This window comes from Miniopterus natalensis, chromosome 20 (assembly GCF_054644295.1).
Source record: "Miniopterus natalensis isolate mMinNat1 chromosome 20, mMinNat1.hap1, whole genome shotgun sequence".
Lineage (NCBI taxonomy): Eukaryota > Metazoa > Chordata > Mammalia > Chiroptera > Miniopteridae > Miniopterus > Miniopterus natalensis.
Genome location: NC_142100.1, coordinates 24,718,928 through 24,741,078, shown reverse-complemented (window position 1 = coordinate 24,741,078; position 22,151 = coordinate 24,718,928). Strand labels below are relative to the sequence as shown.

Below are 22,151 nucleotides of genomic sequence, written 5' to 3'. Positions count from 1 at the left end.
ATTCTCTATACATAGATATAGAAAAATACATATTATTTTTTGTCTGCACTGCTTGAGAGTTGTAGACATGACGACTATCACTTTACCCGCAAGTACTTCAGTAGGTTATTTAAAAACAAGGATATTTTGTTATATAACCACAATACAATGATCAAAACCAGAAATTAACATAGATATAATACTATTATCTAGTCTATTGACTCTATTCTAAGTGTGCCATTGGCTCCAATTAATGTACTTTATAATAAAAGAAAATCCTGGATATGTGTTTTAATCACTTGTCAAGTCTGTTTTGCTTCCTTTAATCTGGAATAAGTTCCTCAGTCTTTCTCTGTTTCATGTGACATTGACATTTTTAAAGAGAACAGGCTGTTTATTTTATAGAATTTCCCCTCTGTTTGGGTTTGTCTGGTATTTCTTCACAATTAGATTCAGATTATGCACTTTTGGCAGGAAATATTACAGAAGTGATATTGTGTCCTCGGTACATCATATCAGGAGGTCCACGATGTCAATTTGTTCCATGACTTCAGAGTCAGATGAAATTTAAAATAATCTTTCATCAGAACCTTGGCTTGTTAAAAATTGCTTTGAAGGGTTTCACACTCACTCCAAATTTCCTATTACAAGTTTTTAAAAAATAGACTCAAAGACAAGGAAGCTGCAAGCTTTTCAGATGCTCAGGAGAAAATGTAGCCATTAAAAAAATTGCCATGTGAGAGTTATGAAATTTCCCTAAATTCATTTTGCAGAATGAGAGCTGTAATTTAAACGTGAAGTTATCAAGAGCTGAGATAAACCACACATCACGTGCAATTTAATCTGGCAAGGAAACAGGCCACTCGGAATTGCTAACTAGGCCTAATTCATTACATCTTGTAGAACGCTGTATTTTTGGTCTTACGAGTCTTTCAACTTGAACATTAATATATTTACCCACACCTCATGGAAAATGTATGGAGATGGTAACAGAAATACTGTATCCTTGTTTAAATCACATTACATTTTCAAAAGAGCTCCAGTGATTGCTCACAAAGATCACACCTTCTTCTGAAGTATTTATGAAACAATTATTTACCTTACATTAAAAACTTTAATTGCCTTGAAGCACGTGCTCCAAGACACAATATTGGAAAATCATCAAAAATATCCATCATGACTCTCTCTCCTTTACAACTCTTCTAAACTTTATCTTTTTTATAACCCTCTGTATTGATCTATTGTCCCAGACCAAGAGTGATGTCAGAAGTCCAAGCTGGGTCATAAAAAGAGAATATAATTTCCATTTGCTGTCTATAAAAGCAAATCTTTTGACCAGAGAGAAAGAAGGAAAAATGCCCCTTTTTTGGGGGGGTAGAGAGGTGAGTGGGGTGGGATTTGGCAGGATAACATGCCAGAAAGGGCCAGAGTTCCCCCAGGGTGTGTGCATGGAGGGGTAAGTGGGTTGGTGATGGAGGAGGTTGGGAGTGTGAATTCTTCCAGTGTGGGGAGGATACTGGGAAGGGACTGGCTGGGTTCCTCTGGCTTGCACAGGGAAAAAGAGAGGAAAATGTAAAAGAAGAGACCTGGTCAACCCTATTGTCTGGCGTCTGAGAAACTGCAAAAGATGGGAACCTCCCTCCAGCTGGGTTAAAGACCCTCTCCCAAATTATAATAAGGACCCATATACTGCAAAGGACCTGGGGTCCCAGCTAAGTGAAGAAACCTCTCTAGTTATTAAGGATCCAGAGCCCCCACAGCAGGGCTAGGTCCCCTTCATAACAATAAAATCATAAAAATTAAAGCCAACTTACTTGGGGAAAAAGCACTCCAGAGGTTTGTCTATGAACCCCCTTCCATTAGTTAGCATAACAGTAAAAGGGCTTCCCATTTTTAAGTTGTGAGAAGCCCTTATAATTTGACTAGACTCCTCCAAATAACCGGAATCCCTATTGCAAATCACCTGAGTGTCCGTCCGCCCCTCCCCCCCCCGTCCTGCAAAGAATCCTGAGCTCTGGCAAAGGAGCCGCCCCCTAATAATAATCATAACTATATATATCATGGCTTGGAAACTGCATGCGGCTGTGGTGACATTTCCCGCGACTCAGTGGCGCCCCCCGGCGACTCCCACCCGCCCGCTGCTCGGCTCCTACAAGCCCGCCGGCCCGCAGACCGAGCTTTGGGCTGCTACCCTCGGATCCGTAGCTTAGCTGGCGGAGCAGCTACGGCAGCCCAAGGCACGTGTAATGTGAGCTCTGATTGCAAAAGAAAAAAAAATGCATTGCAAACTATTAACTTTTTATTTTTGAGTATGCAATGCAGGGGGGGTAGACAGGTGCGGGAAGGAGAGTAGGCGCCCTGCGCGCTGGTCTCCGGCAGCCCCCCTCCCAAACTTCGCTTTGCATTGATCAGCACGTTACGTCAGTATTGATAAGTTTGCAAAAAGCCAAAGTCAAGTGCAATCGCGCGGCACACCGACCCCGGACTTGGGGGGGGGAGATGCAGCGAGCGCTTCTCGGGCCCGGGAGCCGGCTGCAGGCAGGGCAGCAGCGGCGCCGGCGTCTCTTGAAGAGGCTGCCTCCCCCCCCACCCCTCCCCTCCACCCCATCCCCGGCCGCCTCCCCCGGGCGGGCGCCGAGCTCCCCGCCCGGCGCGCTCCGCCCGCGCCCTCCGGGGGTCGGGGGGGCGCACGGCTCCTGGGCCCGGCGGCGGCGACGGCGCGGCGGCGCCAAGGGGCAGCGGGTGGCAAGAGGCCGGGGGGGGGGGGGGGTGTCGCAGGGGGCCCCGGGCGGTGGCGCGCAGAGCCCGAGCGGCCGGTGTTGGCCCCGGGGCTGGGGGGAGTCCAGCCCGGATATTGAGTGCAGCCATTGAGAAAAGCCAAACTCTTGTGTGTGTGCGTCTCGAATAGCCCCCAAGATGGCCGCCAATGTGGGATCGATGTTTCAATATTGGAAGCGATTTGATCTACGGCGACTCCAGGTTAGTGCGGGCAGCGCCGACCGCGCGGCCGTGGGGAGCCCTCGGGCGCGCCCTGGGCGCATTGGGGAGGTCCTTGAGAGGGCAGGCGGGCGCCCGGGGCGGCGGGCGGCGGCTGCTGGAGCTCGCCTGGGCTCGGCTGCCCGCTGCCCATCGATAGGTATTAGGAATTGATCTCGCCGCTGCTCTTTGTTCGGTTCAATCATCGATTAGCCACCGCGACCATGGAGAAGCGCTAGTGAGCCTTCTGCCCGCTGACCGAGCCGGCTGGCGAACGGCCGAGTGAGGAGCGGGGAAAGCAAAGGCTGCGGTCCCGGGCAGGGGGCTGCCGGGGGTCCCGCCAGCAGCCCCCATCAAGCTGCACTTTGCGCGCCTCCCAACTTCGCGGCGCCGGGGGAGGCCGCGGAGCGCACCGCCTGCCTGTACGCGCCGGGCTGGGGCTGGGGTGAGGGAGGGAGGGAGCTGGCGGGCAGGGAGGAGTCGGAGAGGAGGAGGCAGCCGGCGTTGGCTAGGAGGCGGCTCCGCACCCCGCCGCCCGTCGCCACCTCCGCTGCCGCCTGCCTGGCTGCGCAGCCTGGACGCGCCGCCACCGCCACCGGGGGCCTGCTGCTGCTGCCCCAGCCACCTCAGCTACAGTCGCCAGACTGACCGTCTGCGCCGGCAGATCCCTCCTCGGGCCGGGTTCTCGGGGTTCGTCTTTGATTCTTGCCTTTACTCCCCCTTGCCAAGTATAGGTGGGGACGGGAGGTGGAGATGGGCCCGGGGCGCTTGCAAGTTTGCGCTCCTTCCTCGGGGGCAATGGAAAGCCTGGAGCGCCGCAGAGCAGGTGACTCCCGCCTCTTGGGCCCTCGGGAACTTTTAAATGGGAGATGCCCTCGCTGTCTTCTGCCTCCTGTTTTTCCTCCTCGCCTCTCCCCACTTTTCTCCTCTCCCCAGTGTCTGCTCTTCTCTTTCTCTCTCTTTCTCCCTCCTCCTTCCCTAATGACTCCCTCCCAAACCCATTACTTTATCCCCACTTCACCTTTCTCTGGGAGTCCCCCCCAGTTTTGGGAGTGTTCTCTGCTGACCCTCTAGGAAGCGAGGTTGGGGGTGGAATCTCAGAGAACACCAGCTTCAGCCTCTGTTCTTTTCCGGGTGCCCCAGGACGCTCGGGATAAGCCCCCCAAACCCTGGAGTCTCAAAGCCTGGGCAGACACTGGGAACAAGGGGCAGGGAAATGGTGCTGATAACTGGGCGATTACAGCATCCTGCCTTGGCCTTGACTTTCTCGGAAAAAGGAAGAGCATCAGTCTAAAAAGGAAGGGACCCACTTTAAAAAAAAATCTGCAGACAAATCTCGTTAAGTTTCTTCTGATAAGTGGTTCCAGTATTCCTCTCCTCCTGTCCTCTTCTCAGCCTCCCTCCCTAGCCCCCCCTTCCCCCCTCCTCCAAAGCCATTGAGCTGGAGAGAAAATCGGGGCACTCAGGCATGCAGTTAATAACTGCAAGTGCCTTGCAATTCCAGGTCCTCAGGAGTTGGGGCTCAGTTTGGTGGCCAGCTAAGGCTGGCAGGGCTGTGAGCTGTGCTTGCTGGTTTAAATGATGCTAAAGTGGCCTCTCTGGAAGAGTGGGTGTGTGTGTGATAGAGGAAGAGGGAGAGAGGGAGAGAGAAGGAGAGAGTTGGGCAGCTACATTGAGCTTGGCACGAAGGCCAATGGTAATTGTATTCCCTGCTAATGTTTGTAAATGAGACCCGGGCATGGCTGGGGGACAGCGTCTTTATTTATGATTGATGTTCTGTAACATAAGGAATGACAAGAACGTGGCAGACAAGAGGAGAGGAACCAGAAGGGCTGGCGAAAGCCCTTTGCCGGGCCCTATTGTTATTCTGGGCTGGAGAAAATTTCTGCAGCGAGATTTTCAGCGCTGGTATTTGCTCCCGGTTGGCCGGAATGTCAGTTAACACAATTTTCATTAGATAACTCATTTTCAATCTGGGGAACTCAGCCTGCAGCGGGGAGGGCCGGGTGGGCTGGGTAAGCTAGGGCTAGGTGCTGAGGGGTGGGAGCGGCTCCCAGGGGCTGATTTCTGAGCTTCGGTGGGGGGAGGGTTTAAACCTTGCTCTTCCTTCTCTGGCTCAGGGGTCTTTTGTGGAGCTGTTGAGGTCACCCAAATCTTGATTCTAGTTGGGCTCCCATTGATTTGGGAACCTTTGTTAGGGTTTTAGAAGATGCTGAGATGAAAAAGCAGATTTGAACTGGAAAGTAGGAAGGTGGCAGGTGTTATTCAGGTGATGGGGAACTGAGGCTAAGACTTGTCTTCTGATAGGGTGTGTACATGGTGGTTCGGGTGTTCATTAAAACAATGGCCGGTGTGTCTGGCACAAAAAGAAGGCTATAGGGAAAGGGAGTAAGCTCATTTACATGGATATTAAGTGGGGAGGGGGCCCCTGTGGGAGTTTGAATGGCTGTATACTTCTAGAGAACAGAGAAATAAATGTGGCAGTCATGGCTGTGTGCAGACATTTAGGCCCTCACATCTGCCATAGTCCCCACCCTCATCCTGAAATGTTCAGTTGCTCCCCTGCCCAACAGGCCTGCAATTTCCCCCCATATTCTTCTGATGGCATTTTTGTTGGAAACGGATTATGAGCCTAAGCACTCTTGCCCGGGATGATCTCTTGTGCATAATGCTAATGACTCCTACGCCACACTTTTATTTTCATTTTTTTCCCTTCCCACTTTCTTCTTATAGGGGAGATACCCAGAAAGGAATACTTCTACTGGCTTATTCTGAGATCCAGGTAGAAGAGACGGGCCCCCACCCCAGTCCCTGCTCAGATCGAAAGCTTTGGGTCCACTCATCACGCAGCCAGGCTGCCTGTGAGTGTGAGGAGGTGCTCAGCTTCAATTCTTGGTTCAGGTTGAGTGGTTTCACGCAGCCCGGTAGCCGAGTATTAAAGTGGCAGAGGCAGCAAAGGCAGCCAGTGTCCCCAGGCCAGACTATGTTGCTGACGCCACCCCAGTCTTAGCAAGAAAGGTGACCTTGTACTTGCCCAGCATACAGTCCCCCGGAAGTATATATTTTTCAAATATTGAAGCAGTCCAGTTATTATTCCTTCCAGTTCCATCTCTGAACACAACAGGGCTATTTTCCTAGGATGGAAGTCAGTCAGCAGTCTTAATGACTTGTGGGCTGAAGATGGAAAAGGTCCTCTGATCTGTGGCACCCTGTTCCAGGACTCCTGAAACTGCTTCCCCTCTTCCTTTTCTTCCTTTTGCTCTGCTGCTAACAGTCCAGGAAATGAGGAGAAATAAAATTCCATCCCAAAGATAATGCTGGACATATTTCATTTGGTTATAAGATTGCTTTATGGTGAACATTACTAACGCAATATTTTTTTATGGCTTTTCTGTGTATAATCGTTGTAACTGGATTCATACCTTTATGACTTTCTTTTTCTGCTTTACTTTGCCACTTTTTTAATGATGCTCTGGGTCCAGTCTCCCCCCCCCCCCAGGGGGTTGATCAAGCTAACAAGAGTTGAGGGCATCCAGCCCAAATGCATATCTGTTTCTTGGGAGGAAAGAGGTTGACTAGAGGGGTCACATTGTGCAAGTTTTGGAGGAAGAGGCAAATTCTGCTTGAGGTGTGAGCATTTAGGAAGGAAGATTGACAGGGCTAGGCTGGACTTTTGTCAGGAGTTAGGAGAAACTTCTAGGAAGGCTTAATTTCTTGGTGCACAGGCATTGGGGCTTGATGGAATGTTTTTTTCTGCTTAAAGTTTAGAAAAGAGTGTGGATGTGATTAAAATATTATAACCTTATGATATTCTGAAGTGCATAAATTTTACATATCAGCCACAGAGAGTTTAGACATCCATTAGAGCCTCTGACAGCTTGACTTATCTAAATGTGCTATCATTTAACAATGTGTCAAAATTCCTCTTTCTGTAGATGACAGCAGTAAATAAGCCATCAGCCCTGTTGGCGGAATCCTAACTTTGGAAACTTCACCGTAGTAGAATCACTGCCAGGGCAGGGAGCATGAGCAGACTGGGCTTGGGCTTGGCATGGTCCAGATCCATGAGACTGATTGGCATTAAGCGGAGGGCTGTTGGAGGGGGAAGATGAGGAGAGGTGGAGGACATGGGGTGAGGGGAGATTTCTATCAGCAGCTCTGTGAATAAAAAACCAAAGAATTGGCCAGTCCCCTGGACCCTTTCAGGTCTAACCAGTGGGCTACCCCTTCCCTTCTGCCTCCAATTCATCAGAACCCACACACTATGGGCCTTTTCTGCAGAAGGAGCTGGAAACAGGTTGAGAATTTATTTAAAGAACCCAGCAGTCTTTTCTGGGCATCCCAAAATTCTGGTTTCTCAACTCACCAGAAATTGCTCCCCAAGGATGGGCTCTCTCTTTGAGTGCTAGAAGGAAAACGAGCAACATCGTGTCCCTGACCCCCTTTGCTGTTGGAGGTCTTGAAGTTTCTTTTATTAATACCTGAGTTCACTGTAGAAAATTAAAGAACCACAGATAGCATCTCAGTGGGTTGTTTCAGGTGAGCACTGTGCTATTTTGACTAGAGGGAACAGCTTTTCTGCTGGTGGTGGTGACCCTCCCTCCCTTTTTTTCTTTCTTTCTCTCTTCTACTTCTTCATCTCTTCCTTCCTCTTCCTTTCCTTCCTCCTCCTCCTCCTCCTTCGTTTTCTCTCCTGTTAAAAAAGGATTCTATCTTTAAACTTGACATTGTTGTGGTAACCTTGCTTCCAGCACATAGGATTTCAAATGTGAACACCTTGACTGGTGCTAAATTTGGTCCTGGGTGATGGTAGATGTGGCCACCCAGAAAATGTGGTTTTCTCTGCTGCTTTCTGAAAGTGCAGAATTTCTGGGAGCTTTCCGGTTATCTAATTCAGAGCCCAAGCCTGGCAGAGGTTGAGCATGGGAAGGGGACTGAGGTAGTGACACCTGCCTTTGCCCCTGGCTTTGGAATTCAGAGTCCGTTCATCTGTTTGTTTTTTCTCTCTGGGGGGGTGCTCTTTATTTATGACAGGTGTCAGGGAAGGTGGAGGTAATTGGCAGAGGGCAAGGCCCCCAAGATATCTAAATCTGTGTGCCTCTAACACTCCTGAGTGAATCACCCAACATCCCAAGTCTCCCGTTTCTTAATCTATCACACAGGCAGGCCTTGCCCATCTGGTCTGCCAAATTGGGTTGTTGCAAAGGTGCTGACATACTTTGTGTGCTAGTTAAAGGTATTGTCTTCTAATGACCTTGGGGCCTTTTATGGTGGGGTGCTACTGACCTATTAAACAAATTTTTGAGCCAAGAAATCATGTCTAGGTTGGAGTTATTTGGTTTCTAAGCCTTGATGAGCCCTTCCCAAAAATGGTTTGTAGTGTTTTGTAGGATATGGACAATATATTCCTGTCTTACTTAGATTAAAATCTAAAGTCCTTTCCCTTGATTTCAAGGCTCCACATCTTTTGCTGACCCTGGTCTGCTTCTATGTGATAGCTATCATATAGGCTGTGGCATGGCTGAAGTTTTTCTCTTTTCAGTTAATAGTATTAAGGTGGATCAAACTTAGTTCTAGAAACTTGTCTTTTACCCTTTCCTTCAAGAGGGAAATTCCAGGAGGCTTTCTGGCTTCCAATCCTGGCTGTATCATCTATTAGCTGTATGACTTTGGATAGATCACTTAACTTTTCTGAGCCTTGCTTTCCCTGTCTTTAAATGGGACTAATAGTAGTGTCCACCTTTTAGGTTGTTCTTGAAGATTAAAGCACCCTGAATGTAAAAGTGCTTAGCACAGTGCTGGGCACACAGTTACTGTTCTGTAAGTTCTTTTATTCTTATAATTGTGGTTAGTATTTTTAGAGAGTGAGAGGGATGAGTAAACCAAGTAAAATGCAGCTCCTGGAACTTACTGGCCTTCTAGGCTGTTTCTGAGCTTTCTGGGCAAGTTTTCTCTTCTCTCTTACTCCAGTGGCGCTTACTATATTAGTATATGACTAATATTATATGTAATGTCTTATATTTTGGGAGCTCTGACCACAGAGGTTGCAGACTGGGAGGTATGTCTGGCCCATGGATGTGTCTATCTAGATTAGTGCAATGTTTTAAAACACTGTGTAAAAGTTATCAGCATTTAAAACACAGGAGATGTTACATATGACATCCAGATGGCCAGTGTCCTTAAAAATCAAGAGCTCTGACCATACTGGGCAGGGAGTGGAGACCTGGGAAGGTCATGCCAAACAGAGAGAACAGCCAGTGCAGAGGCACCAGGTTGAAGGTGTCCACAGTGGGTCAGGCAGCTGTAGGGGGTCATGAAGCAGATCACAAGGAGGGTAGCTGTCAAGGCCACTGGCTGCCTTTTTCCAAGTGCATCAAGTCAGAAGAGGCTGCATTTCAGAGAAAAAGAAAGGTCCTTGATCAACTCCATGGGAAGATATATGATTAGGGGGGCACAGAGCCTGCTGTCTCTGCAGTGGCTCGGTCACCCCCCAAAGTGGGCTTGTGGCTGCCCTGTCTTTTCTTCCCAGTCTCTTCACTACCCTGTCCACCCCCAGCCTCTGCCATCCTTTAGTTCAGCCAAATGAAACAGCAATTCTAGAATACGCATTTGTCATTACAAAGAAAGAAAGATAGAAAAAAAAAAAAAAAATCAATCCTTCAGCCTCTTTGGCCTGAGCTGGTTGTCTGCCCAAGACTCCCGGAGCCGAGCAGTGCTTAAGACTCTCTGAGCCGCCGTCTCTCAAACTGGATGGGGTAAATGGCTCCCCGGGAACCATTACGGTCGATTGACTTGTCCAGCCGGTTGTTTGGAGCATGGGTGCTGCAGACGGGGAGACCACAGGGGTCACCAGGGTGACTGTTTGGGGGCAGCTTTCCCTGAGTGGGCGGTCAATCAGAGGCCATTCTGCTGGGGGCACCTATTGAGGGTTCCTGTTGTCTTTTATGTGTGCTGGTGAATCCAGGTACCTGAAGGGGTGCAGTGTGGGCTGCAGAATGAAGTCCTGCGCCCTTCTGCTCCCAAAGACACTTAGTGTGGATTCTGGAGCAAGGTAGCTTGGGTTCAGGTCCCAGCTCTGCCACTTAACAGTTGTGTGACTTTGGCTAAGTCACTGAGTCTTTCTGAGCCTCAGTTTTCTCATATGTAAAATGGGGATAATAGTAGTGTCACCTCCTTAAGGTTTGTTGTGAGGGTTAAGTGAGTTGATGCATGTGAAATGCCGAGGTCTATGCTAAGCACATAGAAATACTATAAAATGTTAATAATAATAATTGCTACTGTCCACTCTGGAAATGTATGTTCACCACTCAAGGTATAATTAATATTTATAACTAATAATTTTTATATTGTTTAAAAAATAATATTTATGACTAATGGTTGTATAAATGATAACAATCAATAATAAATAACAAATATTATAATTAATAATTATATACTGGAGATGAATATAATTCACGGTGAATGAGGAAGGCAAAGTGCCAGTTCTCACCGAGCCCATGGACAATAGGGGAAGTGGGATTAGATTCTGAGATACTTCCTGGAAGAAGTCACCCTTCAACCAAGACTTCAGGGACAGGGTCAGGGAAAAGCATCCCAGTAGAGGGAATAGCCTATGCTAAGACCCTGAGGTAGATGGAAGAATAGTGTGTGCAAGGAACTGAGGGCAGGCAGTGCCTTTTGCCCATTTCCTCTATCTCATGATCACGCACAGGGAAGCCAGGGTTCATGTCCCAGTTCTGCTACTTCCTGACTGCTGTCCTTGAGAAAGTTATTGCCCCTTTCTGAGTCTTGGTTTTCTTGTCTGTAAGATAAGTATAGTAATGGTACCTCCCAGTGGTGGCCATGAGAATGTGTCTTGCAGATCTCTGACTACAGGGAGTATTTTTGGCCAGTGGTCCTAGATGCTACTCTCAGAGATCTATTCCCCACAAGGGACTGAGTGAAGGTCTAAAGCAGACCTATTCCTGGGACACATGGGACTACTCTGCCAGCTCTGGACTCCTCAGCAATCTAGGATGCTTCCCCTCCCCTCCCCCCCCCCCCCCTCCCCTCCCCTCCCCTCCCCTCCCCTCCCCTCCCCTCCCCTCCCCTCCCCTCCCCTCCCCTCCCCTCCCCTCCCCTCCCCTCCCCTCCCTCCTTCACTCTGGCTCCCTTCCATGGGCATAGGCATGCACTCCAATGTCTCTGTGCCTTTTAATCTTGCTTTTCTGTCTGCTCAGAGGACCACACTTCCTACAGGAAAGATGAATTGAGATTTGCACGTCTATGTAAGGCACCCAGTGCACAGGAGGCACTCAGTTTAGGTACCTGCTGTGTCTTGTTGGGAGCCTGGGGAGCTGTCACTCTCAGCATCGCCTCTTCCTGGTTGCCTATTTTAACTTGGCCCATAGGCCCTGCATGATGAGATCCCTCCTTCCCTTTATTACCCCCCCATTATCTCTTGCTCTCATCTCCTGCCACTCTCTACTTCATGATTCAAGCCACTCTGGCCTCCTCACTGTTCCTTGAACACACTAACATGTTCAAATCTGAGGGCCTTTGCACTTGCTGTTTCCTCTACCTGGGAAACTCTCCCAGACATCTCCATAGTTTTCTCTCTCTTCAGTCCTCTGTTTAAATATCACCTCTTCAGAGAGGTTCTCCCTAACCTTTTTCCAAAATAGCCTACCCCCATCTCCTTACCCTGCTTTACCTGATGTGATAATGCACATTTATTGATTCATTTGTCTACTATCTTCTCCCCTCCCTGGGGAGGACAAGGACATAGCTCCCAGTAAACATTTGCATGATGGAGTGGATGGATTCCACAGGAGGGGGGAGGTGGGCAGCTGCCTTTACTGCACCTTTAGGGAGTGTCCCTGGGGGACCCAGCTCCCCCCAGACCCACAGCTACTTCACCGTCACTGGCTCTTGAAAGTCGCTCACTCTACACCTGGGAATTGGGCCCCAGCCTCAAGCTCATGGCGGATGAGGGTTTATCTTTAGCTCTGTCAGTCTCTCTTTAGAAACTGGTGACCCCAATTCCAGCCTGAGAGGTGGCTCCCATCCTAATTAATAAATCCATTAATTATTTGCTGGCAGGCTGTGGGCCATTAGCGATGGTTTGGTGGCTTCAGTTACAGTTCCCTCTCCCTTCTTCTCACTCCAAAAATCAATTTTAAAACATATTAAAAAATAAAAAAGGACAGTTTGTGGACAGTGACCCCAGAGTTGAGGGGGTTTTCCTTCTCAGCATCCTTTGGGAGCCTTAGTTTATAGTGGGGCAAAACACCAGGATTGAAGTGTCCACTTTCCTCTGCGGTTGAGGGATCCTTTCTAGGCCTCGGTTTTTCTATCTCAAATGGCGTTTCCCTGGGTTGCTGAGACAGGTCATTCATTTGTTTATTTAATGAACATTATTCAGCACCTGCTATGTGTCAGGTACTGAGTGAGGTGTTGAGGGTGCAGCAATAACAAAACAGACCCTTCCCTTAGAAAGCTTCTGTTTTATAATCATTTGGAGATAGAAGGACTTTTCTTCAAGGGTCTGAAAAGTAAAGAGTGACGACTCAATGTATACACTTAGGCTAGGGCTGGGCTTGCTGTTAGCCTTCCCTAAATGGTGACTGTTATTATCAATAATAATAATATCTTTATATCTTAATGATAATAATAATTATTAAAATGTGAGAATATTTCCTGTTGAATTTCAGTTGCCCTGCAAGCAGCACCTGAAATGACTTTGAGCATGTAGTTGGAGCAGTCAGACCTTACTTTGGATCCTGTTCTTGCTGTTTCCTCATTGGGAGGCCTTAGTCAACTTACTAGACTTTTCTAAGCCTCAGTTTTCTCATCTGTAAAATGGGAATTAAATACATTCTCTACCTCATTGGGAGATTGTGAGGGTGTGATGAGGTGAAGAATGGAAAGCCCTTAGCACAGGGCCTGGAACATGGCCATTCCCAGGAAACGAGAGCTCTATTACTACTTTTATTATTGCTACCATCATCAACAGCGTTATTTGTCATTCACCTCTTGGGCCTTACCTGTCATCTCACAGGTGCCAAATCTGACTGGAGCCTGGAGATTTGTTTGCAGTACTGGCTATTTAAGTATAAGATGAGAGAAGCTGGCATGAACTCCTGCCAGGCACAGGAACCTTCACTGAACCCCACAAGCACAGGAGTCTAAATACCAGCCTTCCGCTCGGCCGGGCATGGCTCAGCGGTTGAGCATTGAGCTAGGATCCAGGAGATCGGGGTTCGATTCCCGGTCAGGGCACATGCCCGGGTTGCAGGCTAGGCAGCCAATCAATGACTCTCATCATTGATGTTTATATCTCTCTTTCTCCCCTTCCTTTCCTCTCTCTGAAATCAATAAAGATATGTTTTTAAAAAAAATAAAATAAACACCAGCCTTCCTTAGCAAGTGCCAGAGTCCCCCATCCCAGCCCACCCAGAGCCATCAGCCAGGTAGACTGCTTCTTGCAGAGAAGCATTGAATAGGAGGTCAGGTCTCTCCAGATGCCACTTGGCTGGCCTTAGCAAGGCCAGGCCTGGCTTTTGCAGGCTTTGGAAGGTGAGAAGGAAGCTCTCTGCACAAGGAGGCCTGGCAGTTCTTTAACAAATAGCTATTGAGCTTTTAATGCATGCCAGACAATGTTCAGAGCCCTTAACAAATACCGTGTTTAATTTTCACAAACCTAGGCATGGAAAACCACTGCTATTCCATTTTACTGTTGAGCAGACTGAGGCACAGGAGATTGAGTCCAAGGTCACATTGCTAGCAAGCATCAGAGCTTGGACTCAGTCTCTTGGCTACCCATATCCCTGCCTCCCACCAGGGTTCCCCCATAGATAGTCATTATGCTTGTATTTTTCCCTTTAAATTTTTTAAAAAACCTCTTAAAACACTTTGCCACTGCCAACTCATGTAAATGAGTCCAGACCTACAAGCCTGAGAGGCATGGGATGGGGTGGTTAATTAATAACATAAGAAAGATTCCCACCTCCTTGGTCTGGAAAATGAGCGCCATCCAGCCATCCAGCCATCCATCCATCCAAGCCCACCCGCCGGAGTCTGGAGCCACGTGGTGTGCCCTGTCGTGGGGCCTTCGTTCCGCAAGATGGAATTCTCAGCCCGGGCTGATAATAAGCAGGTATTGATTGCTGCCTTGGTCATTATCAAGATTTATTTAGTCAATATGGCCTCTCCGGTCAATAAATCGTGTCGTTGATAAAGAAGGAAGGGGATAGACTTGTAGAGTTTATTAAAAAAGTTTTTCAGATTTTTTTAAAACAGCTGAGTCTAGCCCCCCTTTTATCAGCCACATCCTACATTTCATATTTGGCTCCATAAGCTCTTTTCTTTCATGGAGGAACTTTCCCTTATTGTTCTGGTTTCTGGAAACAAAGACTCAGAGCCAAGGCTAGGTCTGGAATGGCTCCTGGGACTCAGGTGTCTCCTCACTTTTTTGTCCTCCCTCCCTGGCATGTCCACCCCAGTCTGGCCAGAGTCTTTGCTCTGAACCTGACATGTATTCAGCAGATCGAAGATATTTACTGAGCATGTGCTATGGGCCCAGCACAGTGCTCGGTGCTGGGTATAGAGGAAACTGAGACACAGGTTTCCTGAAGTAGGTGAGACATGCACTACCTTTCCTAAGAAGGCTGGGAGAGGAACCCTGCACCCATATCCTCCTCCCCTGCACAGCCACATTTCTAGAATGTCTGGCTCACACTCTGTCTCCATTTCTGTATCTTCTGCCCATACTCTAGCCAACTCCTTTCTTACCCCCAAAAGAACTTCACTGTTGGCTCCTCTTGGCCCCCCTGATTCAACATTCTCTTTATTTTCCTCCTACCTCTGGCTACCATTTTTCTTCTTTTCATGCCCATGCTCCTCTACTGGCCTCTAATTATGTCAGTCCCTCTAAAATTCATGTTTTCTCTCTCACCCACACCCTGTGTGGCCTCATCTGTGTTCACAGCACCACTGCCTCCCAGTTCTCTACTTTCTACCTCAGGGCTCCAGCCTATCGATTCAGCAACCTTCTTGACACTTCTTGAATGTCTATCTCAAAGATGTGTCCTACTCACGGTGTTAAAAACCTAACTCTACTCACATCTGATCTTGACCCAGGTGTATAGGACAGAAACCTGAGAGCTGCCCTGACCACCTCCCTTTCCCCTGTGCTGATGGATATTTTACCTTCTAGATACCTCACACATCTCCTCCCCTACATCTATCTCGACCATTGGCTCTTGGGCCCATGCCCATCAGTTTTGGTCTCCCAGTGTGTGTCCCTGTACTGACTCTGGCCTCCCCCACTCTTTTGGCACATGGCAACTAGTGAGATAATTAAAAACATATTAAGAACCATTTCCAGTGTCTCTCCATTGCCTTTGGGGCAAAGGCCCCAATGTGACCTTCCAGGCTCAGCATGGGCTGACCCCTGTCCTCTGTTCTTGGTTTATAGTATTGAAAGTCTTCTGTTTCTTTGTTGAATTTCTGTCTAGTTGTTCTGTCCACTATTGAAAGTAGGATACTAAATTCTGTTATTGAATTATCTGTTTCTCCCTTAATTTTTGTTATTTTTGATTCATATGTTTTGGTGCTCTGTTATTAGGTGCATATATGTTTTTAGTTCTTATGTCTTCCTAAGGGATTGACCCTTTTATCATTATAAAATGTCCCTCTTTATTTTTAGTAACTTTTTTTGGTGTAAAGTCTGTTTTGTCTGATATCTCCCACTTTCTTATGGCTGCTATTTGCATGATATATCTTCATCCTTTTGTTTTCAGTCTGTTTGTGTCTTTGAATTTAAAGTGTGTCTCCTATAGAAAGTGTATAATTGGTTCTTGTGGGGTGTTTTTTTTAAAAATCCAGTCTGAAAATCTCTGCCTTGTGATTAGATTGTTTAACCCATTCATGTTTAATATTATTATTGATATAGTTGGATATACATTTGCCATTTTGCTTTCTGTGTATCTCATATCTTTTTTGTTCCTCTGTTTCTCCTTTAATTTTTTTTTTTTTTTTGCATTGAGTAATTACTTTCTAATGTAGTCCTTTAATTTTATTGTTTTAAACTATATTTTTGAGGGTTTTGTTTTTTTTTAGTAGTTGCAGAATCAGCTTCAGATTTATATTAGCTTAATTCTAGTATGTCCTGTGTTCTTGACCTTGATCTCGAGTCATGTTCCCTGTGCCCTTCGTGTTCCAGACAAGCATTTTTCTTCAATTTCCTCTGCATCACACCCCTCTGTGCATGACTTACTCCCTCTTGCTTGGGACACTCTTCCCACATGTCCCCCTGTCAACTCCTCCTAGACCCAGGGAGTTTGCTCAGTGTCATTTCCTTGGGGCAACTGTGGATTATTGATTAATGCCGGCTCCTTTTGTGAACTCCAAGCTCCGTGAGGGCACATAGCAACTTATACCCAGAACCTAGTAGCAGAGGGCTGAGCACATAGTAGGCCCATAAAAAGTTTTAGTGAAACGAACAAACATGAATGGATGTGAATGTCACGTGGCTATATTTATGTATTTATGTTAACGGCATCTTTGTGTGTGCATATCTTTGAGCATGTTTGTGAGTCCTTGCACATTTATGTGTGTATCTTAGTGTGTTTCTGTATGCATGTGTGTCTGAGTGTTTTTGTATCTTCTGAGTGTCTTTGAATATGTGCCTGTGTGTCTGCATTCTTGTGTGTGTGTCTTTCTGAGTGTATAATGCACGCATCAGTGTGTGTCTGTGTGCATGCACCTTAGTGTGTATGTGTGTATGTTGTGTGCTCACACTACCAGGCAGCAGCTCCTTCTAACATCTCCTTGCCGTGCCATTATATTTTGACTAGTTTGGTGTAGCCTTTAATGATTTCCCCAAAGCTAAACACGCCCCCCCCCCCCCCAAGTATTGATCTCACTGCGGTAGAGGTGACACAGGGTAATGTGGGGCCAGCTGGCGGGCTCTGCCTCCTAGGAATTGGCCTCTGCACCTGCCTGTCTCTCCCAGCCTCGACTTGATCCCCTAGAGGGAAAACCCAGGTTGCTAGCGTGGTGCAGGGGTAGAGTGGGGCTCCTGGCCCACCCTGCATCTCTGTGTGATGTAGCCAGGGTGCTTTGTTTCCTTATCGGTAAAATGAGGGTACCAATTATAGTTAGCTTATAGGGTCATAGTGTGGAGGAAACACTCTGTCACCTGCCCTCGTGCCTGCTCCTTGTTACCTCTTGCCTCGGCAGTGGGAAAGATGATTTCAGGCAATGGAATGGAGGCAAGTGACTAGGAATGTTCATTCTTCAAGGGGACCCTCTCCAAATGGCTTCTCCAGGGTGTCCAAGGGAGTCACACCTGCTCCAGTGAGAGCAATGTGCTAACCCACAGGTGCCCAGAGAAATTCAGGAACTTCCCATAGACACACCACGTTTCCCCAGTAGAGTTGGGATTTTGCCCCAGGAGTTTCTGGCGTGTGGAAATCTACCCGTGGCTTCCATTGTCTCTGTCCTCAGCTGTGTCTTACTCCTCAACCCCACATCCTCCCTTAACCCCAAACTGCCATACTCCTCACGCTTTCCAGCCTTTGCACTTGCTACTCCCTCTGTTTGGAACACTGTGCCTCTTGTCTTTCCTGGCCCCAGCCCTCCTTCTCTGACTCTGTGCTGGGTTGGGCACCATCCTTTATCTCCTGCTTGCACATCCCTGGCCTGGGCTGCTTTTTAGGCTACCTGGCGAATCTGTTTTTTTCTTGATCTCCCCTAGATGGTGAGCTCATTGCTCTACATCACAGCTGCAGTAACTGGTTTGGCACTAGGTGAATGCTGCAGGCCTGGTTCTCTGATCAGAGGTCACATTTTAAAAACTCAGATTCCTGGCTTCTCTTCAGCAGAAGAGCTGGCATCCCTGGACCTGCATTTCATGCAGGGCAGCAGTTAGCTGAACTGAATAATGGGGGTGGGAGTGGAGGGTGGGTTTCTCATTTGTACAACCCACACTGAGCCTAGTTGTCCCATTGATGCTCCTTGTGTGGCCCTTGTAGGCCTGTGTTAGCTGGTGTAGGGACCAGCTCTACTGACCTTGACTAGTGTGGAGATGATTGTTTTCTCTGGCCTGTAATCATTCCAGAAAGTGTGCAGAATTTACATGACCATTCAGGAATGGAGGAGCTCTGAAGTTTTGTTTTGAATTTTTGTCTTATTTATTTTTCATTTAATGTATATTTATCAAGGGTGGCTTTGTGCCAGGCACAACTCTAAGTACTTCCTAAATGCCATCATTTAAACTATTTAAGTACCATAACAACTCTATAATGCAGACACTATTAATATTCCCACTTTGTAGAGGAGGAAACTGAAGGACAGAGGTTAAGTGACTTGCCCAAGGTCGTTCAGCAGAGCCTGGCAGTCTAACTTCAGAGTCTGTCCTAGGCCCTCTTGCCCCTTGTTATCTCTGTGAATACACAGAGCACAGACTGTGTGTAGCTGGGAAGGGGCTGCTGTATGTGCGGGTTTACTTTGTAAAGGTCTCATGTGATAGTGTTTTGCTCTCTGTGGTCAGTGCTGGCTGGCAGGAGTGGGAGCCTGGGCCAGGATTGCCAGAGTGGGCACTGATAGGCAGCTGGGTGTCAAGATCCTAGGGGCCAAGGTTGGAGCTGGTGACCAGTCAGAGCCTCTGGGAGGAACCAGCCTATTTCTTGCCCTTCATGTCCTGGCGTACTGGACCCTTGGCCCCCTGGGCCAGCAGCCTAGAAGCCTCTCTGAGCCAGCGCTATCCCTTGGTGGGCATCCTCCTTAGTCTCTGCGAGCAGGAAGGTTGGTCCCATGGCCCATGGCCTACTTTGTGAAATTCATCTCTGGAAAAAAAAAATTCTCCAAGCAGAGCAGAGCATCTTGGCATTTCGTGGTAGGTGAGGCCTTCTGAGGCCTCCTGCCTCCCTGGAGCCAGGAGGAGAGAAACCCAGGCCTAGCTCCTGCACCCACTGACTGCCTGGGTTGAAGCATTCCAGGGAAGGCGGCTTCCCCAGCCCACCTCTGTGGCCCCCTGCCTCAGCTGCCTCATCAGTGCCTGCTGTTCCCATGCACCCTGCCCGGGATTGCCCCGTTAGTGGGTTGGGGCTGGCCTGGCCACCAGCAGGTGAGTGGACTTGGGTCAGAGCATAATTTGTTTCTCTGGGATATATCGATGAGCTGCCCTAATTAAGCACCTTGCTAATGAGAATCAAACTACTTCACTGGGAGTTGGTGAATCTGAGCCTAGCTCTGCTGTGAACCAGCCATGGGTCCTGGGCAGACCACTTAGCTGCATGGGGGTCTCAGCCATACTGTGGGGCTTCCTGTGTTCTCTCCCCTCCACGTTAGGCCCCAGAGTGATGGTTTGCTGTGCCCTTCCTGCCCCCGCACACAGCAGGTACTTGGAGAATTTAAGGCTTTAGAGAGCCGATTAAAGAGGCATAAGGCGGAAGCTGATTATGGCTTTCTTTGGAAGAAGTTCTTGTCACTGGTGGTCAGATCCATCGACCTGTTTCTTATGCTGGGCATCTTTGATGGGCTGTGAGGAACTGAAGGTGTTGGAGATAAGACATTTCTTAAAATATGTGACTGTGTGTGTCTGTTAACATAGCAGTCATTTGTTGCTGTGTAATAAACCACCCCAAAACTTAGTGGGGTAAACCAGCTATTTATACTCACAGAATCTGTAAGACAGGAAATAAGATGGAGCCCAGCTGAATAAGCTCGCCTTCACTCTGTGATATCTGGGCTTCATCCAGGAAGATTCAAAGTTTGGGGGTAACTCAACAACTCACACATCTAGCGGTTGATGCTGGCTGTAGCCTCGTACCTCAGCTGCCAGCCAGAACACCAGCATGTGGCCTCCCTATGTGGTCTTTCTGTGTGGGCTATTTTGGGCTTCCTCACAGCATAGTGACTGGGTTCCAGGGGTGAGTGTCCCTAGAAAACTAGGTGGAAGGGAAGATGTTTTCATGATCTAGCCTTAGAAGTTGAGAAGAGTCACTTCCTTCTACTCTGCTGGTCAAGGCAGTTACAAAGGCCCACCTAGGGTCAAAAGCAGGGGCCAAGAGGAAGGACCACTCCCTGGGAGGAGTGTCAGGGTTACATTGCAAGAAGAGCCTGTATGATGAGAGAGATTGTGGTGGTCATCTTTCAGGGGGGAAAAAATCTGCTGCAGTAAGAGTGGTGCTGGTGATTCAGTGCTGAGTGTGACAGGTCGTGAAGGGAGTGAGTGTGACAGGAAGTAGCTGAGCAGGGGAATAGGTGTGACAGGAGATTGTGTGTGAGGAGAGTAGGTGTGACACAGATGCCTGTGTGAGGGGAGTGGGTGTGACAGGAAGTGGCCAAGCAGGGATATCTGGGTTTGCCAGAGTTGGCCATAATGGAGGTGGCCTTGGCGGTGACAGAGCCCAAGAAGCTGGCAGCACCATCTCTCCTCACTTGACAAGCTGCCCCCTTAAAGCGCTCTGGGTGATAGGGCCTGGCCATCTGCCTCCTTAACCTACCCTGTCTTGTCCCTTGTCCTTCCCTCCACCATCTTTATTTCTTCCTGGAGCCCCCAAGGCTCCCCACTCCCACCAGCAGCCTTTCCTTCTTCCAGAAAGAGTGATTCCCATCACCACAACCTGGAAGCGCTCCAACTACCATACTTTTCTTCAAATAAAAGCAGCTAATTAACATTATTCTTTAATTATTGCCTTTATCAACAAGGGGTCTGATTTGTACCAGCAGGATAGTTGCTTTCCCTTAAACTACCCAAGTGAATGCTTCAGTTCCTGGTGCTTTTGAAATGAATTTGATGTCATCTGCCCAGAGTCACTTAATGGGAACGCCTGGGTAATGACTGAACACGCTAACTCCGTTAGCAGCCCTGGAAGCATGTAATTTGGCCCCTCAGGCAACAGCACTTTTGAAATCTCTGGATAGTTTTGAACTCTCTGTTCTTAATTAAATATGCAATTTTTCACGGTAACCAGGTTAATTCTTTTGTGTTGTGTTGTAATACTGTTAGGAATTTTCATAGTTCTTATTAAACATTATTCAGGCATTGTGAATTCCATAATTAAAAAAAATGAAAAGAACAAAGCTTGATTCACTCCTTTCTTTTCCCTGGCTAATTTATCAAATGAATTTTGCAAATTTTTCTTTCTGTCCCCAGACAGTGTGGCAAGTGTTTTAAAGGGGAAGGATTTAATTGCCCTGTAGGGATTGGCTGGTTATGAAGGATTTGGCTGTTTGATTAGTAAACCCAGTTGGGAATGGTCTAATGCTCCATGATCTTAAAAATTGTCTGATTGTACCCTCTCCAAGGAGGCCTCTCTTTTCGTTATGTAGAGCATCAGCTTCACACAAGTGTAGTTATTAGGTAGTGAGGAAGGGGAGAGAAAAAGATCTGACTTTATTTTAAATTGGGGATCTTGGGAGATTTCCCTCTCCCCATTTCCCTGGCTGGGGAGGAGGGGGGAACACAGGTGAGAAACAGAGAGAGAGAGAAAAAGAGAGAGCGCACAATTCTCAAATCTCAGGTACAGAAGGTGGGCAGTCACTGAGAGGATGGGGCCTGAGGGAATGGCACCCTCTGTGCTGGCCAGCTGAAGAGGCAGCTCATAAGCTGAGGAGGCCCCTCTTTGTAGGGCTTGTGGGGCAGGAGGGTTACTTGTCCATTTCTGGAGTTGGACCTCTCTGAGAAAATGTGCAGGCCCTCACTGAGTGTGGTGGGTGGTGGGTGGAAGAGGACCATGTTTCCCAAAAGACCTGATAAGACCAGGGGCCCCCTGTGAAGGGATGGTAGGCAGAGATAGCCAAGCACTTTAGTAAGGGGAGTAGGATCACTGGCTAATTCATGGACCTTTTTGTTTGCAATGAGAGCTACATTTATGCCTCAGTTTGCCCCATCTGCAAAATGGAGCATGTTAACTGCCAACTTCTTCTTCCCTGGGTCCCCCAGCCTTATCTTTCTGTGTTCTAGAAGTAGGGAGGTGGGAGTTAGAAGAGAGTGGCAGGGGCCAGATCATGCAGAGCTTTGAGGGCCACACCGTGGAACTGGGAGTTTTATTTTTTCATTTTTATTTTTTTTAGGTCAAAGCTCCTTAGATATTGGAGGAAGGGAAGGATAACTTGGAAGGGATGCTACCAAAGACAAGGTAGTTGAGGGAGCCTCAGGCGTGGCTGGGGGCAAGCAAGAGGGGGCCTCTGTGCCAGAGTGTGGG

At 47.9% G+C, this 22,151-nt stretch overlaps 1 protein-coding gene across 1 annotated transcript in view; it reads left to right on the top strand.

The window, feature by feature from the left end:
- The first annotated feature begins 2,864 nt into the window (after positions 1 to 2,864).
- Positions 2,865 to 22,151, top strand: part of CUX2 (cut like homeobox 2) — a 163,197-nt gene continuing 143,910 nt past the window's right edge. Inside the window, exon 1 of the mRNA XM_087828549.1 lies at positions 2,865 to 2,958. Within this exon, the coding sequence (XP_087684675.1) occupies positions 2,896 to 2,958 (63 nt within the window). The 5' untranslated portion in view covers positions 2,865 to 2,895. The remainder of the gene's footprint in view (positions 2,959 to 22,151) is intronic.